Here is an 18,478-nt window from a genome sequence, read left to right on the forward strand (position 1 = left end):
GCGGACAAAGCCGCCTGAACCTTGTGTGCGGACACCGCCGCCGACGATCGTGAACGGCTACCGCCGCCTGAACCTTGTGTGCGGACACCGCCGCTGGGATCCTGTGAGGATCGTGAGCAGCCACCGCCGCCTGAACCTTGTGTGCGGACACCGCCGCCTCGGGAACCCTGTGCGGACACCGCCGCTGGGAACCCTGTGTGCGGACACCGCCGCTGAACCTTGTGTGCGGACACCGCCGCCTGAACCCTGTGTGCGGACACCGCCGCCTGAACCTTGTGTGCGGACACCGCCGCTGGAACCTGTGTGCGGACACCGCCGCCTGAACCCTGTGTGCGGACACCGCCGCTGAACCTTGTGTGCGGACACCGCCGCTGGACGATCGTGAACGGCTACCGCCGCTGACGACGTGAACGGCTACCGCCGCCTCGGGAACCTTGTGTGCGGACACCGCCGCTGGGATCCTGTGAGGATCGTGAGCAGCCACCGCCGCTTGGGATCCTGTGAGGATCGTGAGCAGCCACCGCCGCCTGAACCTTGTGTGCGGACACCGCCGCTGGACGATCGTGAACGCCACCGCCGCCTGAACCTTGTGTGCGGACACCGCCTCGGGAACCTTGTGTGCGGACACCGCCGCTTGGGATCCTGTGAGGATCGTGAGCAGCCACCGCCACTGGGATCCTGTGAGGATCGTGAGCAGCCACCGCCGCTGGAACCTTGTGTGCGGACACCGCCGCTTCGGGACGATCGTGAACGCCACCGCCGCTGAACCCTGTGTGCGGACACCGCCGCCTGGAACCTGTGTGCGGACACCGCCGCTGAACCCTGTGTGCGGACACCGCCGCCTGGAACCTGTGTGCGGACACCGCCGCTGAACCTTGTGTGCGGACACCGCCGCTGACGACGTGAACGGCTACCGCCGCCTGAACCTTGTGTGCGGACACCGCCGCTGGAACCTTGTGTGCGGACACCACCGCTCGACGAGTAGTGAACGGCTACCGCCGTTGAACGATCGTGAACGGCTACCGCCGCCTGAACCTTGTGTGCGGACACCGCCGCTGGGCGATCGTGAACGGCTACCGCCGCTGACGATCGTGAACGGCTACCGCCGCCTCGAACCTTGTGTGCGGACACCGCCGCCGGGACGATCGTGAACGGCTACCGCCGCTGACGATCGTGAACGCCACCGCCGCCTGAACCTTGTGAGCGGACACCGCCGCCTCGGGAACCTTGTGTGCGGACACCGCCGCCGAGCGCGAGCCGACCACGCTGCTCGCATTGACATCAGTGGGGTTCCTGCACGCCTGTATCAGCCCGGACGCCTGGGAGCGGGCTGGAGGTACTGGGTGCGGCAGACGAGGCCTCTGACGCCTTTGATTGTCGCTGGGGCGCTGCAGCCGTCGGCCGCCACTGGGGCGCTGCGGCTTCTGCAGCTTTGTCAGCCACCACTGGAGGCGCTGCAGCTTCGGCGAGCACTGCCTGAGGCCCTCCAGCCACCCTAGCTGGGGAACGTGCCAGGAACTCCACAAATTCCCCAAACGTCAGGTGGTCCAGCCCCCTCATCCTCCACCATTTGAGGGGCTCCTCAAGGGCACTATTGAAAAGGTCCTTGAGGGCCGCATCATTGTACCCCAAACCCTCTGCTGCACCACAGAACCTCAGGGCAATTTCCTCACGCCAGTATCCTGCTGACGGAGGGAGCTCAGGGCCTGGAACTGGAGGATGCGTTGGTAGAGGGGGCTGCTGACGTTAGCGGCTGGTGGATGGTGTGAGCCCATTCTCCGCTGAGTCCTCATTTTGGCTGTGTCGTTCTGTCACGGGATGGTCGAGAGATGAGGCGAGGACTCAAGTGCAGGAGAAAGTGGGTCTTTTAATAATAAAAAGAGAACAAAAACCACCCCGAAGGGGAAAAACAGGCAGGCAGGCAGAGACCACAGCACATGTAAACGAACCCACACACGACATGAAACGTCTGACATAAAACAACGACACAGCACAGGACTGCAGACACCAGGAGACTATATGGGGAGCCAAACGAGGAGGACACAGGTGAAGGAACTGAAACAATAATGAGATAACAAGGAGGGCGGGGTCAGACAATAGACAGGAGAGCACATGGCACAAACAACAAACAATAAGCCATGTGCTGACACACACAGTGACATCTGGTGGCCAACCGGGGCACACCAGCAGGGCCGTGACAAATGTTACGCCATGTTTTGTTAATGCGTTCTTACAGTGTTGCGCATTATAACCAATCACACACATGAGTCTGTTGAGCTTATGAATGCAATGGCCAATCAGAGGCGTTCAGATGAGTTTTTTTGTTCACTGCACGCGCTCGCTGACTGAATTCAGCTCTCACGCGAATTCTCTCATCATAAACAACAAAGTGCAGATGTACGTATATGATATAAGATATTCATTCATAAAACCGTGTATAGACAGCTTTACTGATTATAAGGGTAGTTTTTTCAGAGTGCTTAAACTCGCACTAGACTTAAGTCAGTCATAATGTTCTTTGACAGTGTAAATGTTCTTTGCTTGCATTCTCTGTATAACTTATTTGCTGTTTGAATAACTATGGAATGTACAGGTAATAAAAAAATTAATTACCTCATCCGTGAACATCCTCCTTCACAGCGTCATCAAAGTTTGCCTTTGTTATTGTTTTGAAAATGCGACCTCTAGTGGCGAAAACTTACATATTGTACCTTTAACCCAAAAAGTTACAGACTGCAGCTTTAAATTAGTTTTACTACAATGAATTAGAAATGAACTGAACAGATTATGGCAGAATTATGTTATTTTATTTAACACTAGGGTGGGACAGGTCAAAATCACAATTTTAAGGGGGAAATGAAGACATTCAATGTGTTTAAAACTCAATACTTTTCATGGTAACCTTTTTTTTTTTATTTTAAAAGGTTTATCTAGCATAACTAATAGCAGTTTTTTCACCATAGAGTACATGGGATTTGTATATCTGATACTTTCTTTCTTTCTTTCTTTTGGTGATGGTACACCACAGTACACATCATTCTAGATAATGAGGGAGGCAGAGAGAGGACAGATTGTTGTTTTACCTTTCCATCCTCCTCATCAGAAGATTCATCGGAGTCCTCATCCTCTTCAACATCAGACTCAAAACGAGCAATAGGTACAGTCAGTGTTGGAGGCAAACAGTTGGTCAAGCCATCTGCCATTTTCCCCTCATCCAAATGGTTTATAGCACACAGTTCTATGTCTCCTCCCCCTCCTCCTTCATTATTGTCAGGAGGTTTCTTTCCTAGAATCTGGCGTAACATACTGGCGATGAAGGCTTTGAGCCAATCTATACCCCTGGTGATGCGACCAATGGCGATCTGAAGGTTGTTCATCTCACCATCATCATCACCCCCAGACAGGTTATCCCCGCTGAAGGAGCTGAGCAGCAGAGCCAGGAACAGGTTCAGTACCTGAGAAGTACAGGACAAGAATGAGGTTGGCAGGCTGAGCACATATAGTATAAGGAGTTCCTGTAGCTTAAGTGGTAAATGTGGCACACTTGCCATGCTGCAAAGTTACCTATAATTTAAGCTACTCTTTTAAAAAAGAAACCAATTAAATATGTAAATGAATATTTTTTTTAAAGAAGAAGACCTACCTCCGGTTTCACAGACAAGGCTTAATCCTAGTTCCAGACTAAAGTGTAAGTCTGAGCTGGTTTAACTGAAAGAAACTTGCACTGACTGATCTTAAAATATATCAGTGCCTTTGTTTTGTCTCAAAATGCACACCAGTAATGTTTTTTTCTAAGGCATGTTAATTAAAAATTACTTAAATTTCCTAATTGAACAATGGCCTAATCCTGGCTTAGTCTAAGCCCTGTCTGTGAAACCGGGCCCTAAAATGCTAAGCAGGAACTAAATTATGCCACTCAATTACTGAAAAACTAATTCACTAGAAATATTCAGATTTTCCAATGCAACATAACTTAGAGAAGACAGTTTATTAGATATGAGATTAACAGTTACAGTAACAATTTAGTCACATTTAAAATATACATATACATCAGCTTGGTGCAAAATTTCAGTGTTTAGAACATGATTTTGGCTAACATCATTCAAGTCTCAATAATAAAAGCTAGTTTCACGAATAATTGGTTCCCAAGTTATACATAGCCAGTGTCAGGTTTAGCTAAGCTCTGTCGTAATGAAGTTTCAATAAATATTATGTTGTCTGGAAGCATGGGGCAGGGATGCTATCTTTAGGATCTAAGCACATAGAAGCTATGGTTGGCCACATTTATCTCAGGCACAGGCTGAGAAAAATAGAAAAGAGAATAAATAAAGGCACAAGAGAGGATAAGACAGGTAGAAAAAGGCAAAATGTAGGTGGTTCATAGTGTAGATTGGTTCATATGACCATACAAATGTCTAAGAGCCACATTTTAAAAAAAAAAACTAAATATTTAGAGAATCTTGTATTATTTTGAGGAAACCAGGCACAATTCTATGTAGATAAAATGCTACAATTCCAAGAAAAAGTTGTAGGACATAATTTCATGGGAATTAAAGGGATAGTTCACCCAAACATTTTTTTGATGAAATCCGAGAGATCTCTGACCCTCCCATAGACAGCAAGGTTACTACCATGATCAAGATCCAGAAATGTAGCAAAGACATCGGTAAAATAGTCCATGTGGCATTAGGGATTCAACCGTAATTTTACGAAGCTATGAGAATACTTTTTGTGCGCAAAGAAAACAAAAATAATGACTTTATTCAACAATTCTTCTCTGTATCCCGTCTGTAGCAGTGCGTCGCCATTGTGGAGAGAGTATCACGACGCATGCACTTGCTTCTGCTTCATGTAAACAATGCATGCACATGGTGCCAGTGCTCACATTAACACACACATGCGTTGTTTACATGAAGCGGAAGTCTGCACCACTGCAGACGGGATGAGGAGGAGAAGACATTAATTAATGACAGAATTTTCATTTTTGGGTGAATTTTTGCTCACGTCAAAATATGGTGCAATATGTTTTGTAATATTACTTTTTCCAGCAGTTCAGTGCTTAAATGTGACCCTGGACCACAAAACCAGTCTTAAGTCGCTGGGGTATATTTGTAGTAATAGCCAAAAATACATTGTACGGGTCAAATTATCCATTTTTCTTTTATGCCAAAAATCATTAGGATATTAAGTAAAGATCATGTTCCATGAAGATATTTAGTAAATTTCTTACCGTAAATACATTAAAACTTAATTTTTGATTAGTAATATGCATTGCATATTGCATTGCTAAGAACTTCATTTGGACAGATTTAAAGGCAATTTTCTCAGTATTTTGATTTTTTTGCACCCTCAGATTCCAGATTCTCAAATAGTTGTATCTCGGGCAAATATTGGCTATCCTAACAAACAGATTTCAGATGATGTATAAATCTCAATTTCGAAAAATTTACACTTACGACTGGTTTTGTGGTCCAGGGTCACAAATATATCTTTGACACTGTGGATATGAATTTATCAGGGTATGTGGGGGTATTTAAAGCGCTTGGCTAAAACAAAAATACATCATTACCAATTAATCTTCCTTAGTCAAGTTTCTCAATGCTATATTAATCGTAATAATGTCATGATACTATAATAATAGCCCTGTACATCAAGGCACACATTATTTGGCACTCAGTCACAACCTAGTGCAAAATGCCCAGACCATCTGACAACATATCAGCCTAATGTATGAAATACATCAAGCTCCCTGAGAAAAAAAGCAGTAGAAGCAGGTGCTGTGATTTTCACATTGCACATCAGAGCCAAATGAGGCCACGGATATTTGGTTTCCTATCTTACTCTCCTCTAGCCTACTTTTTTCATCCAGCCCACTAAACTTAGAATGCAGATGCAACTCATGTCAGTACCGATGCTCTATTGCTATCCATCATGTGGCGTATTCTGCTGGTTTTGCTTTAGGACCCTCTGGTTTAGCGCAGTAAAAAAAAAAAAAAAAAAAAAAAAAAATTAACATGCAAATGAAAAAAAAAAGAACGGGGAGGGAGAGAAAGAAAAAATATTTTTTCCCCCCAAATTTAACAATTTAACATTGGAGTTATATATTTATAACTATGTACACACAGTTTTTTGTTTATGGTTTTCAAAGATTTTTAGGCTGGGTCTGTCCAAACGACAGATTAACTTTTGCCAAAATATGTTACAGTTTGACACATTTGACGACGACAACAACAACAAAAGATTTTGGATTTTCTAATTGCTTTGAATATAAGTTAATAAGACAATTCAATTTTCAATTACACACTACTGTTTGGGGTCAGTAAGATTCTTATTAATTTTTTGAAGAAATTATTATTTTATTTAGCGAGGATACATTAAATTGATCAAATATTAAACTAAAGATATTTATAATGTTACAAATTATTTATATTTCAAATAAATGCTGTTTGTTTCAACGTTCTATTTATCAAAGAATCTTGAAAAAACATGGTTTCCACAAAATTATTAATCAGCACAACTTTTTTAAATAATGAAAAAATGTTTATTGAGCAGCAAATCAACATTTTAGTATGATTTCTGAAGGACCATGTGACAGAAGACTGGAGTACTGATGCTGAAAATTCAGCTTTAGCTTCACAAAAATAAATTCCATTTCACATTTCAGAATATATTTAAATTAGTGCTGTCAAATGATAAAAAAAATAATAATAATAATTAATCGCACATTTTTCTTAAATTAATCGCAATTAATCCCACCTAACACTAAAGTATTTAATTATACCTTTATATTGCAATAATTTCACATTCAATCTTCATATTAGAAACAACATAAAGACAGCATATTTTTAATATTTGTTTAATGCCATCTTTTATTATGACTGAAGGCAAGTATCACTGACAACTGATGTCTCTATGAATTTATTTCCTACTATTTAACCATCGACTGGCCATTCAACATTACAGTATAATTGAGAGCTATCAATCTAACATTTATTAGACTTTAAAAAAAACTTCTAATTTAAGTGAACTTAAAACAATCTTCACATAAATAAATTATGTGGAAATATAGCCTAATTTAATAAAGTTATCAACCACTAAATTCTAAATTAAATAGAGATAAAGATTAAAACTACAGAAGTTATTGATTTCCTCTTTTTTTCTTTTGTTCTTTGTTTAACAGACATCACTGCTTATAAGGTTATTTTGGCTGCTACTTTAAAAACTGCTGCTGCTGAATTTGATGCAAATCTGACACTGCTTTGCATGTGACTCATAAAAAATAAATACTTGCATGCACAGTTTTAAGGCAGCTTTCATCGCCTTTTTTGTGACTTCATGATTTAACTGACGACATAACTACAACATTGCATACTCGTAGTTTCATTTGGGTTTGAATATGATACAGCGCTTTAATATAGCCTAATACAGCATGCGTCGGCACATTTGTGCGTGCACTTGAAGAGCGCTAAGAGCACAGTATAACAGCTGACAGGACAGGAAGATTTGTTTTTACTGACATATGGCCTGACAACATCTCATCTGACCGTAGTTCACTGATGTTCTACTGAAGCTCCTCGTCACCGGTACCGTTTCTGCGCTCGTTTGACTCGTGCCTGAGGTGAATTTGGAGCGCGCGTCTGAAAAGTGTCTCGTCTGAATAAACTCAATTCTTTAGCAGCTGTGAGTGGGGTGCCCAAACCTAGCCCCGCCCTGCGTTAATTGCGTTAAATATTTTTAACACGTTAAACTGAAAAAATGAATCGCCTGCGTTAACTCACTAATTTTGACACCACTAATTTAAATAGACAATTGTTATTTTCAATTGTAGTAATATTTTACAATGACTATTTTTTACTGTATTTTTGATCAAATAAATGCAGCCTTGGTGATCAAAAGAAAAACTTTTGAAGGGTAATGTATGGTCAGTTGCATTATTATTTGCATTTATCATCGTTTTTTTGGGTCATGGCCCATCAGTTACTGTATAGGTGAGAAGCTGGCACATGAATCTTCAGCTTCTGCTACTGTGTTTCTCAGCTGTCCGTGTTTGTTTCATTAAGCTGCATCTTAGCACACAGCCAAGATCGATACCGCTGTTTGCTGGCTCTAGTCATACGATGTAAATAGAAAGCAGCACTGAAAATGTGGCTCTGTCTTGCAATGCATGTTTGTCCTGAAGACAAGTGCAGGAGGGTGTAACCACATGAAGAGTGTGTGTGTGAGAAAATGTATGTTATCCATGGGCCATGTTGAGTAATGATGCTTTTGTTAGCTCGCTAAGACAGGCCATTTCCTTTTCTCACTATGTATAACCTGAGAGGAAGTGTATTCAGTCAGAAGCTCCAGTATGGTAATTATGTGCACAGCTGCTAGCAGCTCATCTGCATCTCCTTGATCTGTATCAACACGTGAATTTAGCATGCTAGTTTTCACTTAAAAACAACAATGACAGTTTCCTGTTGGGATACTATTTACAGAAACACTAAATCTTTATAATAAACTGGCTGAAATCAGATGTATCTATGATAATTTTTAATCATTTATTTTTTATTACAATGTTCTTAGCTGGAGGCTTAACTAAAACTAAAACCGTTTAAAACAGCTTTTGTTACTTGAAATAAACATTAACTGAAACAAAATAGAATGTAATAAACTTAAACTGAAATTTTATTTCATTATTTTAAGTACTAATACAATTTAACTAAATAAACCAAAACTATATTGAAAACAAAAATAAAAAATACTACATAGAAAAAACCCAAAAATGAATAAAAACAACAAAATTACTAAAACTTCAAAATTAAAGTAAAAATAGATATATAAAACTAAAATCAAAATTTCAATATTTAATATAAAAAACTATAATAATATATCAATGCAATTAAAACAAGATTTATTGTAATATTTATTGAACTCCATCACTATAGGGTGCCTTGCATGAATGTTTAAAGAAATACACAATGGGCTCAGATTGGTTAGCTGGCCCAGTGTGTTGTGATTCGCTAAACCGCCTAGTGCAGTCCAGATACGTCACACCCCTCACCTCAGTGCATGTGCTCTGGTTGTATTGTAAACAATGGCGTTGTCAATATTGCTTATCAATTTGAGCCCGATTGAGACTCAGAGAATATTAGTGAAGAGGATTGCGCAGAACGGACGTTTCACAATGGTATGTTTCTTTGTTTGTTATTGTCTCATACTTTTAGATACGCTGTTATTTGTAAATGCAACGGCTTATGTTAGCTTTTAATATACGGTTTTATTCTGATTAAAGCTTTAATACAGCAGAATACATGATTGTGTTTTTGTAGCATTTTTCTAACAGTAAGAAGTGTTTGCCAGCAAGTATTGCTTGCTACTATGGCAACTGCGTGCACATTCATGTTTAACGGTTCTCATTGCTATGTGAAAAATATCGGTCTGTCTATACACAAAGTGTATAATTGGAACACAGTTCATTGATGGAGCTGAGACGAGATGAGAGAGATGCAGAGCAGAGCGGTGGGGATGCGAGGAACGGGATTAAGAACCGCTGCTTTAGAACATTGATTTTGAAACTTGTGAATCCATTAGAATCGTTAGAAGACAGAATCATGATTCATATATGAATAGATTTTTTTGTGCACCCTTAGTTTTGACGGCATGGCAACAACTCTTCCTCTTCTCTAAAGCAGTGCAATATGGCCTCGCCCCCTTTGTTGCATGTTCTCCGGGGGTTTATGTAAATTTCAGGGTTTGTGATGTCACCAATCTGGGAAGTAACTCGTTGTAGTCCCTACCAGCTGTTTTTGTAAGGATTAAACTGCCATAATTTTAAAAGACAATTTCTCCATTTGCATTGAACTTTCAGCATCGTTACTTATTTGCAAACCGTAACAGCAACATTACACACTAACAAACGTTTAAAAAAGTGAAATCACAATCAACCACCCCTTTAAACGTCATGACTAATTAACACCTGGTTACCCAGAGAAATCAGACGCTAACTGCATTGCCACCTGAATGTCAACAACAGCCGGCCTGCCATCAGCTGTGCTGAAAATCCTTTGGGTTTGGCTTGGTTGCTATGCTAAAGCTTCAGATCAGTACAGCTTCAGGGTAACGGTTATAAAGCTTAACAGCTTAGCAGTGACAGCAGATGTCTAATAATAATAGTGTTCCCTTTGAGTGTGGAAGAAAATAGTAACTTATTAAAGCTGTGATGCACTAAAAGCTTTAGAAGTTCTTGCACAAGCAATGCACTGCAAAAAAAAAAAAAAAAAAAAAGATTTTCTTCCCCAGTATTATTGTTTTACAGTACAATGTACAGTAAATGTATCTTGATTTAAGAGTATTTAGATATTTATACTGGGAAACAAGACAAAAATACCAGTTAATAAAATCATCTGTGCATCTCTCATCAGATGCTAATTCACCAAATCAACAAAGTTAAAGTGTTTTTCTCCCATAATATTTGACTCTTTTGTTTTCACAATCTCCGCTTCACCTACCACAAGGTTTCCAATGACCATGACCATCATGAAGACTATCAGGCACATGCTGGCTCCCGCCACCTCCATGCAGTCCCACATGGTCTCGATCCACTCTCCACACAAGATCCGAAAGACAATGAGGAAAGAGTGGAAGAAGTCGTTCATGTGCCATCGGGGCAGCTCACAGTCCTCAGAAATCTTACAAACGCAGTCCTTGTAGCTCTTGCCAAAAAGCTGCATGCCCACCACGGCAAAAATGAAGACGATGATGGCCAGGACAAGCGTTAGGTTCCCCAGGGCACCTACTGAGTTGCCGATGATCTTGATCAACATGTTAAGGGTGGGCCAAGATTTAGCCAGTTTGAAGACACGTAGCTACTTCCAGCACATCCGTGAGAGAGGGGCACAAACACACACACACACACACACACACACACACACACACACACACACGCACACACACACACACACACACCCACACCCACACCGTGAGAGACACAATAGCATACAAAGTTAAACCACAAACCATTTTTATACTAGGGTATTTCTTAAATTCATACATTTTACAGAAATATGATACATGATTCACACAAACCATGAAATAAAAAAAGGTACAGAGGGGTTGAGATTCAGACTTACCAAACGGAAGGACCTGAGAACGGACAATCCTTGAACATTGGCCAGTCCCAACTCTACCAGGCTGAGTGTGACAATGATACTGTCAAAAATGTTCCAGCCCACCTGGAAGTAGTAGTAGGGGTCCATAGCAATGAGCTTGAACACCATTTCAGCTGTGAAGATTCCTGTAAATACCTTGAAGAATAAGATTTAATGTGATGTGAGATACTACTAATAACCTGAATTAATGGCAATTAGAACCTGTTAATCATGCTTGCTGTTATTTACAATTACAGTTACTTTTTCCTGATGACAATGCACTTAAAGGACTTTAATAAAATAAGAAAGCTTTTGTGTTCTGCTGTTCAGGGATATATGCTTTCTAAGGCAAGCCCAGAAAGAGGGAAAAGCAATAAGGCCACTTGTTACAGTTAACACATTAACAAACAAGAAATAACAACGAGCAGCAACAGAGTTTTCATTTGATACAGTATTTAGAAATCTCTGTTAACATTAGTTCATTATTATAAAACAGTTTATTGTTAGTTCATGTTAGCTCAGGTCCATGAAAAAATATTTGATTATTAGTGAACAACCTGGTCTCACAGAATTCCGTGTAATGACCACGGACCCTTAACTCAGAATCTGTGGTGGCATCACGGAATCGCCGAAAATTCCGTGATGGGCTCACAGAAGTGATACCAATGTAAGTGTCACCAACACGTTCTCACTCCCAACTCGTCACATATTGAAGCTTGGTCAGGACCCCTTTGGCATCGCTTTTTGACATTCAAGGTACCCCCTTAGCGTAATATTTCAACTTTAAATAGGAAACCCTTAGAGTCAATATGCCGACGCGATACTGGGAATTTTATTGTCATAATTAAATTATATATTGGGTAACAACATTGCCATTATTGCATATATGTTGGGGTGTGATTTTTCAATGTAAACAGCCAGAACAGTTTTAGGTCACACTTTATATTAGGTGGCCTTAACTACTATGTACTTACATAAAAAAATAAGTACAATGTACTTATTGTGTTCATATTGTATTGCAAAACACTTTTGCTGCTATTGAGGTGGGATACGGGTAAGGTTAGGGACAGGTTTGGTGGTATGGGTAGGTTTAAGGGTGGGTTAAGGTGTAAGGGATGGGTCAACAGTGTAATTATAAATGTAATTACAGAAATTAATTACAGATGTAATTACATATAGGTATTTTAAAAAATATATAAGTACAATGTAAAAACATGTATGTACACAATAAGTGCATTGTACCAAATGATTCATTCAAATATAAGTACATACCACCTAATATAAAGTGGGAACCAGTTTTATTTATATTACATTACACATTTATGAGCAGCACGTAACCTAACCCCTGCCCCTAAACCTACCATTTGTCAATAAAACAGAAGATATAACAGACAGACACAACTACTGTCATAATTTATTCAAAAAAATATTAATGTTACAAGTCTTCCGAGGCAAAACGATTGATTTGAGGAATAGATGCGATCGCCGCCCCCGTCCGCCGTAAAGCTCTTCCTATGTGCTGCAGTCTCTGTGCGTAAATTCAAAAAATGCCGCCTGAAGAAGCCTTACTTCAGCTTTGGTGATCGATTGCGTCATGCTGTTGTGACAGGCTATTGCCTCTTGTATCTCTCATGACCGACTGCGTCATGCTACGGGACGGGAGTATCTTTTTGAATGAGATGTGAGCGCGTTAATGGAGCGGGATCATTTTCAGCAATTAAAACCTTGTGTTTTACTCTCTTCTTCACATAAAGACTTTGTATGGCTTCAGAAGACTTGGAATGCAACACGACTTGTTTATAATGCTTTTATACTGCTTGTTTATGGTTAGTTTTTGCAATAAATACCTGTGACTGCACTTATATTTGCCTGTGTGTGTTTTATATTGTTCAGAAGTGGGTAAGTTTAGGGGTGGGTTAGGTGCTCCAGTGAAAGTATAAATTTATATACAAATATAACTGCATCTGAGTCACTCTTTTTACGTGGTCCACACACGTCAATTGAGGCAGCGCTGGTGTTGAACCAGCGGATCTGTGTGGACCACAGCTGATGCCTGTCACTGACTCACCACAGATTCGGCATTAAGGGTCTGTGGTCATTACACAGTTGTTAGTGAATGTTGAAATTAACATTAACTGTTAATACTGTACTGGCTTTAGAAGTATTTTCATATTAATGGTAATAAATGTAACCTTATTGTAAAGTGTTACCAAAATATATGTGACCCTGGACCACAAAACCAGTCTTAAGTCGCTGGGGTATATTTGTAGCAATAGCCAAAAATACACTGTATGGGTCAAAATTATTGATTTTTCTTTTATGCCACAAATCATCAGTATATTAAGTAAAGATTATATTCCATGAAGATATTTTGTAAATGTACTACTGTAAATATATAAAAATGTCATTTTTGATTAGTAATATGCATTGCTAAGAATTCATTTGGACAACATTTTAAGGCGATTTTCTCAATATTTAGATTTTTTTGCACCCTCAGATTCCAGATTTTCAAATAGTTGTATCTCGGCCAAATATTGTCAGATCATAACAACCCATACATCAATGGACAGCTTATTCATTCAGCTTTCAGATTATGTATAAAGCTCAATTTTGAAAAATTGACACTTAAGACTGGTTTTGTGGTCCAGGGTCACATATGTGTATTTTGGTAACATTTTACAATCTATTACAGTTGCTGTTTACACAGTGCTTCTGACACAGTGCTTCACATTCCATTCTGATTTATGCTGGTTTGGTGCCGATCTTCTTGTTTTCTTTTTTTTCAAGTGCTGGTTAAGCATATATTTTAACGCTTTAGAATAGGGAACACTTGTAAGGAGACAGTAAGGAGACTGCATTAACATTTTAATAATTTGATAAACTAGTGCTTTCTTTGTTTTCAGCTTCAGTGATGAAGTCGGCAACACTGACTCATCATCTCCGCAGTAGTGGATGCACCTGTATGAATGTTTCGGATTACATAATCTGAGAATTTGTTTTCCATTTGAATTCGTTCATTTGAATATGAATATGTATATTTTTAATGTCTGTAAGGCAAAGATATACACGGAGTTTCGCGCTGAAGTTTACAGAGACCAAGACAGCAGAAAGCGCATCCTGTTTGCTTTCATTATTTTACAAATGCGCGGTATTGTGAGTGCACACAAATAAACGTAGAGTCTTTACAGATTTGAAAGATGTATTAATCTTATCTGTATGAGCAAAAATGACAGAGTATTTTAAGAGCAAGTGAGCGCTCCGGCGCCTCATCTGTCCTGCAGTGAGCGCTACTGTTCAGCTTCCACACTTCACACAGACACTTGAACAGCGCACATTTCTCTAGGATAACATTAGATTGAGCGGCCATGTAAAGTTGCTAATATTTACATATTTCAGATGATAAGCCATATTTGAGGTCGTTGAATGATAGGCGAGCGTTTGGATGTCCTGCCCGATGTACTGTATTACCCTAGACTAGCCGTTAACGATCTGTTACGGACTGCGTGCCTGTGGATTTTTTTTTTTTTAATTTTCTGCGACTAAGCGAATAATAAAATTTTGGTCTACCAAGCCTGTTCTGGTCGACTAACGATTAGTCGACTATTAGGGGGCAGCCCTAGTTATTTGACAATAATACATAAGTATTGAAACTAATACTAACCAAGTTTCCCACTGAGAGAACATGTTCGAAATCCGGACTCATGGGGTAGTGCTCCATGGCCATGAAAAGTGTGTTGAGCACAATGCAGATGGTGATACCTAAATCCACAAATGGGTCCATCACAACAAAATGAACCCAATTCTTAAATATGATCCAGGAAGTGCAGCAGTCCCATTTAAGGAAAATATCAGCGAACTTATACCAGCCAGGGGGACAAGTCCTCTGAGCATCTTCCAAATCTAGGGAGACAAAGAGAGATTGAACAGTTCCATTTAGGCTAAGCAGTGAATGAACACCAGCAGAGTGACAGCAACAAGTTCTGCCAGTCTAAAGTCAACCCATGGCTCTGAAATAGTCCAAAGATTAGCACCACTCAGATGAAGTTAACAGGTTTTTCTCCACACACAATGTGTCTGACCTTTGCTTAGGATAAATCTCTATCTTCAGATGCTCTGAGGCTGTTCTGTCAGACCATGGCACAATAATCTAGGAAACTGAACTTTAAAATAAACTTCATGGACATAAACATTGCCAGTCTAAGCCCAGTGCATTTACGTTGCTGCTTCTGGGACTTCACAAGAAATGGTTGAGGGTTTTCAGCATGTCTTTGATCATGCCATGGCTATAAATGTACTGCATTTGAACTTTTATATGCCAAACAATTTTGGTGATTAAAATCTTGAAGTCCTGACATTCTGAAACATCTGGAGCATAATAAGCATAATAAATGGAAAAACTCGACATGCTCCTCAGTGACAAAGCTACTTAATAAGGTATTTAAATAAAAATCCTTTTAATTTGAAGTTTCTTCAAGCTAGTACCCTCCATAGTTGCAGTGAGCACACTGATAGCACTAGCTGTTCTCTTGGAGAGTTTGGGCTGGTCCAGGTACTGCATGCTGTGTTTGGAGCTCATGGACTTGTGGTCTTCTTCAGCTGATAACTGGAGGATAAATTAAACAGTACAGATGTCATCACAATGGCAAAACATACTAGTACTAGTAATACTATCTGGAATGAAGCAATTGTGATTTTATAGTTTGCAATTTCTTAATGACTAGAAAAGTGACCATTCACTTTTTTCTATTTACCATTCAGTTATTACAATAAGTTCATACTGAATCTAGACATACGCTAATAGCCTGTGGTATGCATCAAACGGTCATTATAATCATGAGATCATCAACATTCTGTCAAGTGTGTTGAAACTTTTGACTGGTTATGTATAAAAAAACACTAATCAGAGGTGTAAAAAGTACTGAAAAATTGTACTTCCGTTAAAGTACAGATGTCAAAACACTGTACTCAACTGAAACTCCAAGTTCCTGCCCCAAACATTTGAGTGAAAGTAAAAATATACACATTTAAATGTACTTAAGCATTTAAAAGTATTTGAAAAATTACGAACTTTAAAAAAAAAAAAAAATGTCTGAATATACTTTCTCATTGCTCTGACTATATAAAACTCTATTTTTATGGAAAAGCAATATTCTGAAAACTGTTACCTGAACATTTTCAGCAGATGATTTTACAGTGATTTAACAATATAGTGATTTTTAGAGTAATAATTAATAGTAATCATGAACCGTGTTCACACTTGACTCAAGTTTAAATGAAATTGTTACAGAGTAAAAAGTATTATTTTTATCTTGTAAATGTAACTGAATAAAAGTACAAGTATTCGGTTTTAACAGAGCTGGAGTAAAGTACAGATTCCCAACAATACAGTAGAGTGAAGTACTATTACTCAAATTCTTTAAACCCCTGACTCTAAAAATAATGTTAACATACTCCTGATGTCAAAATTATATTACCTCTTTGTTAAAAGAGGCTCTGTTGACAACGAGGCGAGGCACTATTCGGCCGTTACAGTCCTTTATAACATCATCACCGCCAAGACTGTGCAGGGAACCTGTCCTGTTTGACCCTCGACTTTGTGTCATCTGGCTGGCCAAAGATGCTTTACTGCCTGCCTGTAATTTAAATAAACCACTATATATCAACATATCAGTGTAACCTATCAATGTAAATCAATTAATTGTAAGTGTTTTGGGGTTTTGATATGCATTACATTGTCAATATGATTACATTGTGAATCTGAGGTAGTGCTAGTCTTTAAATAATTTAAGTGTATTTTAAAGTGAAATCATATGGTAGTCACCTGACCTCTTGCTCTTGGTTCCTGAGTTGCTCAAGTAATCTTTGAAACTTCTCTTCTTTCTCACGAGCTTCAGTCAAGGTGGCTTCGTTCTGCTCATCGTATGCCATAGCAACCACAGCCAAAATCAGGTTGATGAGGTAGAAAGAGCCCAGGAATATGACCACCACAAAAAAGATCATGTAGGTCTTCCCAGCGGCACGAAGGGTCTAAACAAGATGGAAGTGGAATTTAATCTGTGTATACTATTTCAACAGATAAACAGACATAAAAACGACTAGTTGACAGACCAACTGAAAGAGATTCTCCCAATAGTCCTGAGTCATGAGTCTGAAGAGGGCGAGAAACGCCCAGCCAAAGTTGTCATAGCTGGTGTAGCCATAGTTCGGGTTTCGTCCAGCCTTCATACATGTGTAACCTTCTGGGCACCTCCTTTTAAAACAACAGACAAATGTCGTTAATCTTTATCTTTTCGTACATAAATCTTGGTTGCTTTTATGGTGTATTACAATTACATAGCTATTGGAAATAACTGAAAGCCCCTGACATTATAGACAGCCTATATTGAATTACAAGCATTTTTTATTACTGAACGTAAACAAACTTACCCAGCATCAGAGCTGTTACCACATATCAAAGCATCTAAACTTCCTTCCACAAAGTATTGGTTTTCTGCAGAGTATAACAAGTATAAAAATAAAGTTTATAGCAGGCAATATATTAATAATTCTATGATTTTGTCCCCCAAAGTGACTTGCAAAAAATTAAATAAATAAATAAATAAAATTTTCACATGCATTAATACATTCGTTTACATTAAAACCTCAAATGAAAAAAGTAACTGAAAAAAATTGAAGCCAGTACCATTCTAACATTTTTCACCTTTTACAAAATGCTGTTATTATCTTGCAATTACAAGTAGTACTTGTTGTTTTAACTATGTGACGATATAACTGAGTGAAAATTGGAAATATTTAATAACCTTGACCTGACTTCACCTTCATTGTCTATGTACGCTTTGAAATCAAAAGTATCTGTGACGTTGAGGGTGGTGTCATTGACCATGGTGTAGTTGTAGTCATCAAAGATGGTGCTGTTGAGAATGGGCCAACGGATGCACTTGTGGCGTAGATTTCCCATGAACAGCTGCAGGCCAATGAGGGCAAATACAGCCAGTGCAAAAAGAGTCAAAATCATAACATTTACCATCTTCTTGACAGACTGAATCAAAGCCCCGACGATGGTTTTCAAACCTGAGCGGAAAGTACAAGGTGAAACCTTTTTGAAATTATTTTTTGAAAAATATGGAGAGTGGAAAATACGCAAAAGAGAAACAAACCATTTTTTGTATACAGTATGTAAGACATATAAGTAAAAGACATATGGTAAAAAAAATACAATGCAAAGGTGTCATCATTAAATTCTAGAAATAAACGTTTGCTGACAAAGGCATACAAGAAATCAAAAACATAATTTAAAACATTTGCTTTTGTGTTTTTCCATTTTGTGTGACTTTAAAGAACTGTTGCAT

The 18,478-nt window shown here is 39.3% G+C and overlaps 1 protein-coding gene across 6 annotated transcripts in view; it reads right to left on the reverse strand.

Moving 5' to 3' along the window:
* scn4aa (sodium channel, voltage-gated, type IV, alpha, a) overlaps positions 1 to 18,478 on the reverse strand; it is a 52,859-nt gene that overhangs the window by 13,019 nt on the left and 21,362 nt on the right. For 4 of the 6 annotated variants that reach the window (XM_058793186.1, XM_058793187.1, XM_058793183.1 and 1 more), the window contains 10 exons: positions 17,946 to 18,200; positions 17,556 to 17,619; positions 17,238 to 17,379; positions 16,956 to 17,156; positions 16,604 to 16,762; positions 15,612 to 15,732; positions 14,791 to 15,029; positions 11,112 to 11,285; positions 10,491 to 10,847; positions 3,084 to 3,455 (listed from right to left, as the gene is read on the reverse strand). In XM_058793186.1, the coding sequence (XP_058649169.1) occupies positions 3,084 to 3,455; positions 10,491 to 10,847; positions 11,112 to 11,285; positions 14,791 to 15,029; positions 15,612 to 15,732; positions 16,604 to 16,762; positions 16,956 to 17,156; positions 17,238 to 17,379; positions 17,556 to 17,619; positions 17,946 to 18,200 (2,084 nt within the window). Of the gene's footprint in view, positions 1 to 3,083; positions 3,456 to 10,490; positions 10,848 to 11,111; positions 11,286 to 14,790; positions 15,030 to 15,611; positions 15,733 to 16,603; positions 16,763 to 16,950; positions 17,157 to 17,237; positions 17,380 to 17,555; positions 17,620 to 17,929; positions 18,201 to 18,478 lie in introns of those variants that run through there. The other 2 variants (XM_058793188.1, XM_058793189.1) reach the window with 2 other exon arrangements.

This window comes from Onychostoma macrolepis, chromosome 12 (assembly GCF_012432095.1).
Source record: "Onychostoma macrolepis isolate SWU-2019 chromosome 12, ASM1243209v1, whole genome shotgun sequence".
Classification (NCBI taxonomy): domain Eukaryota; kingdom Metazoa; phylum Chordata; class Actinopteri; order Cypriniformes; family Cyprinidae; genus Onychostoma; species Onychostoma macrolepis.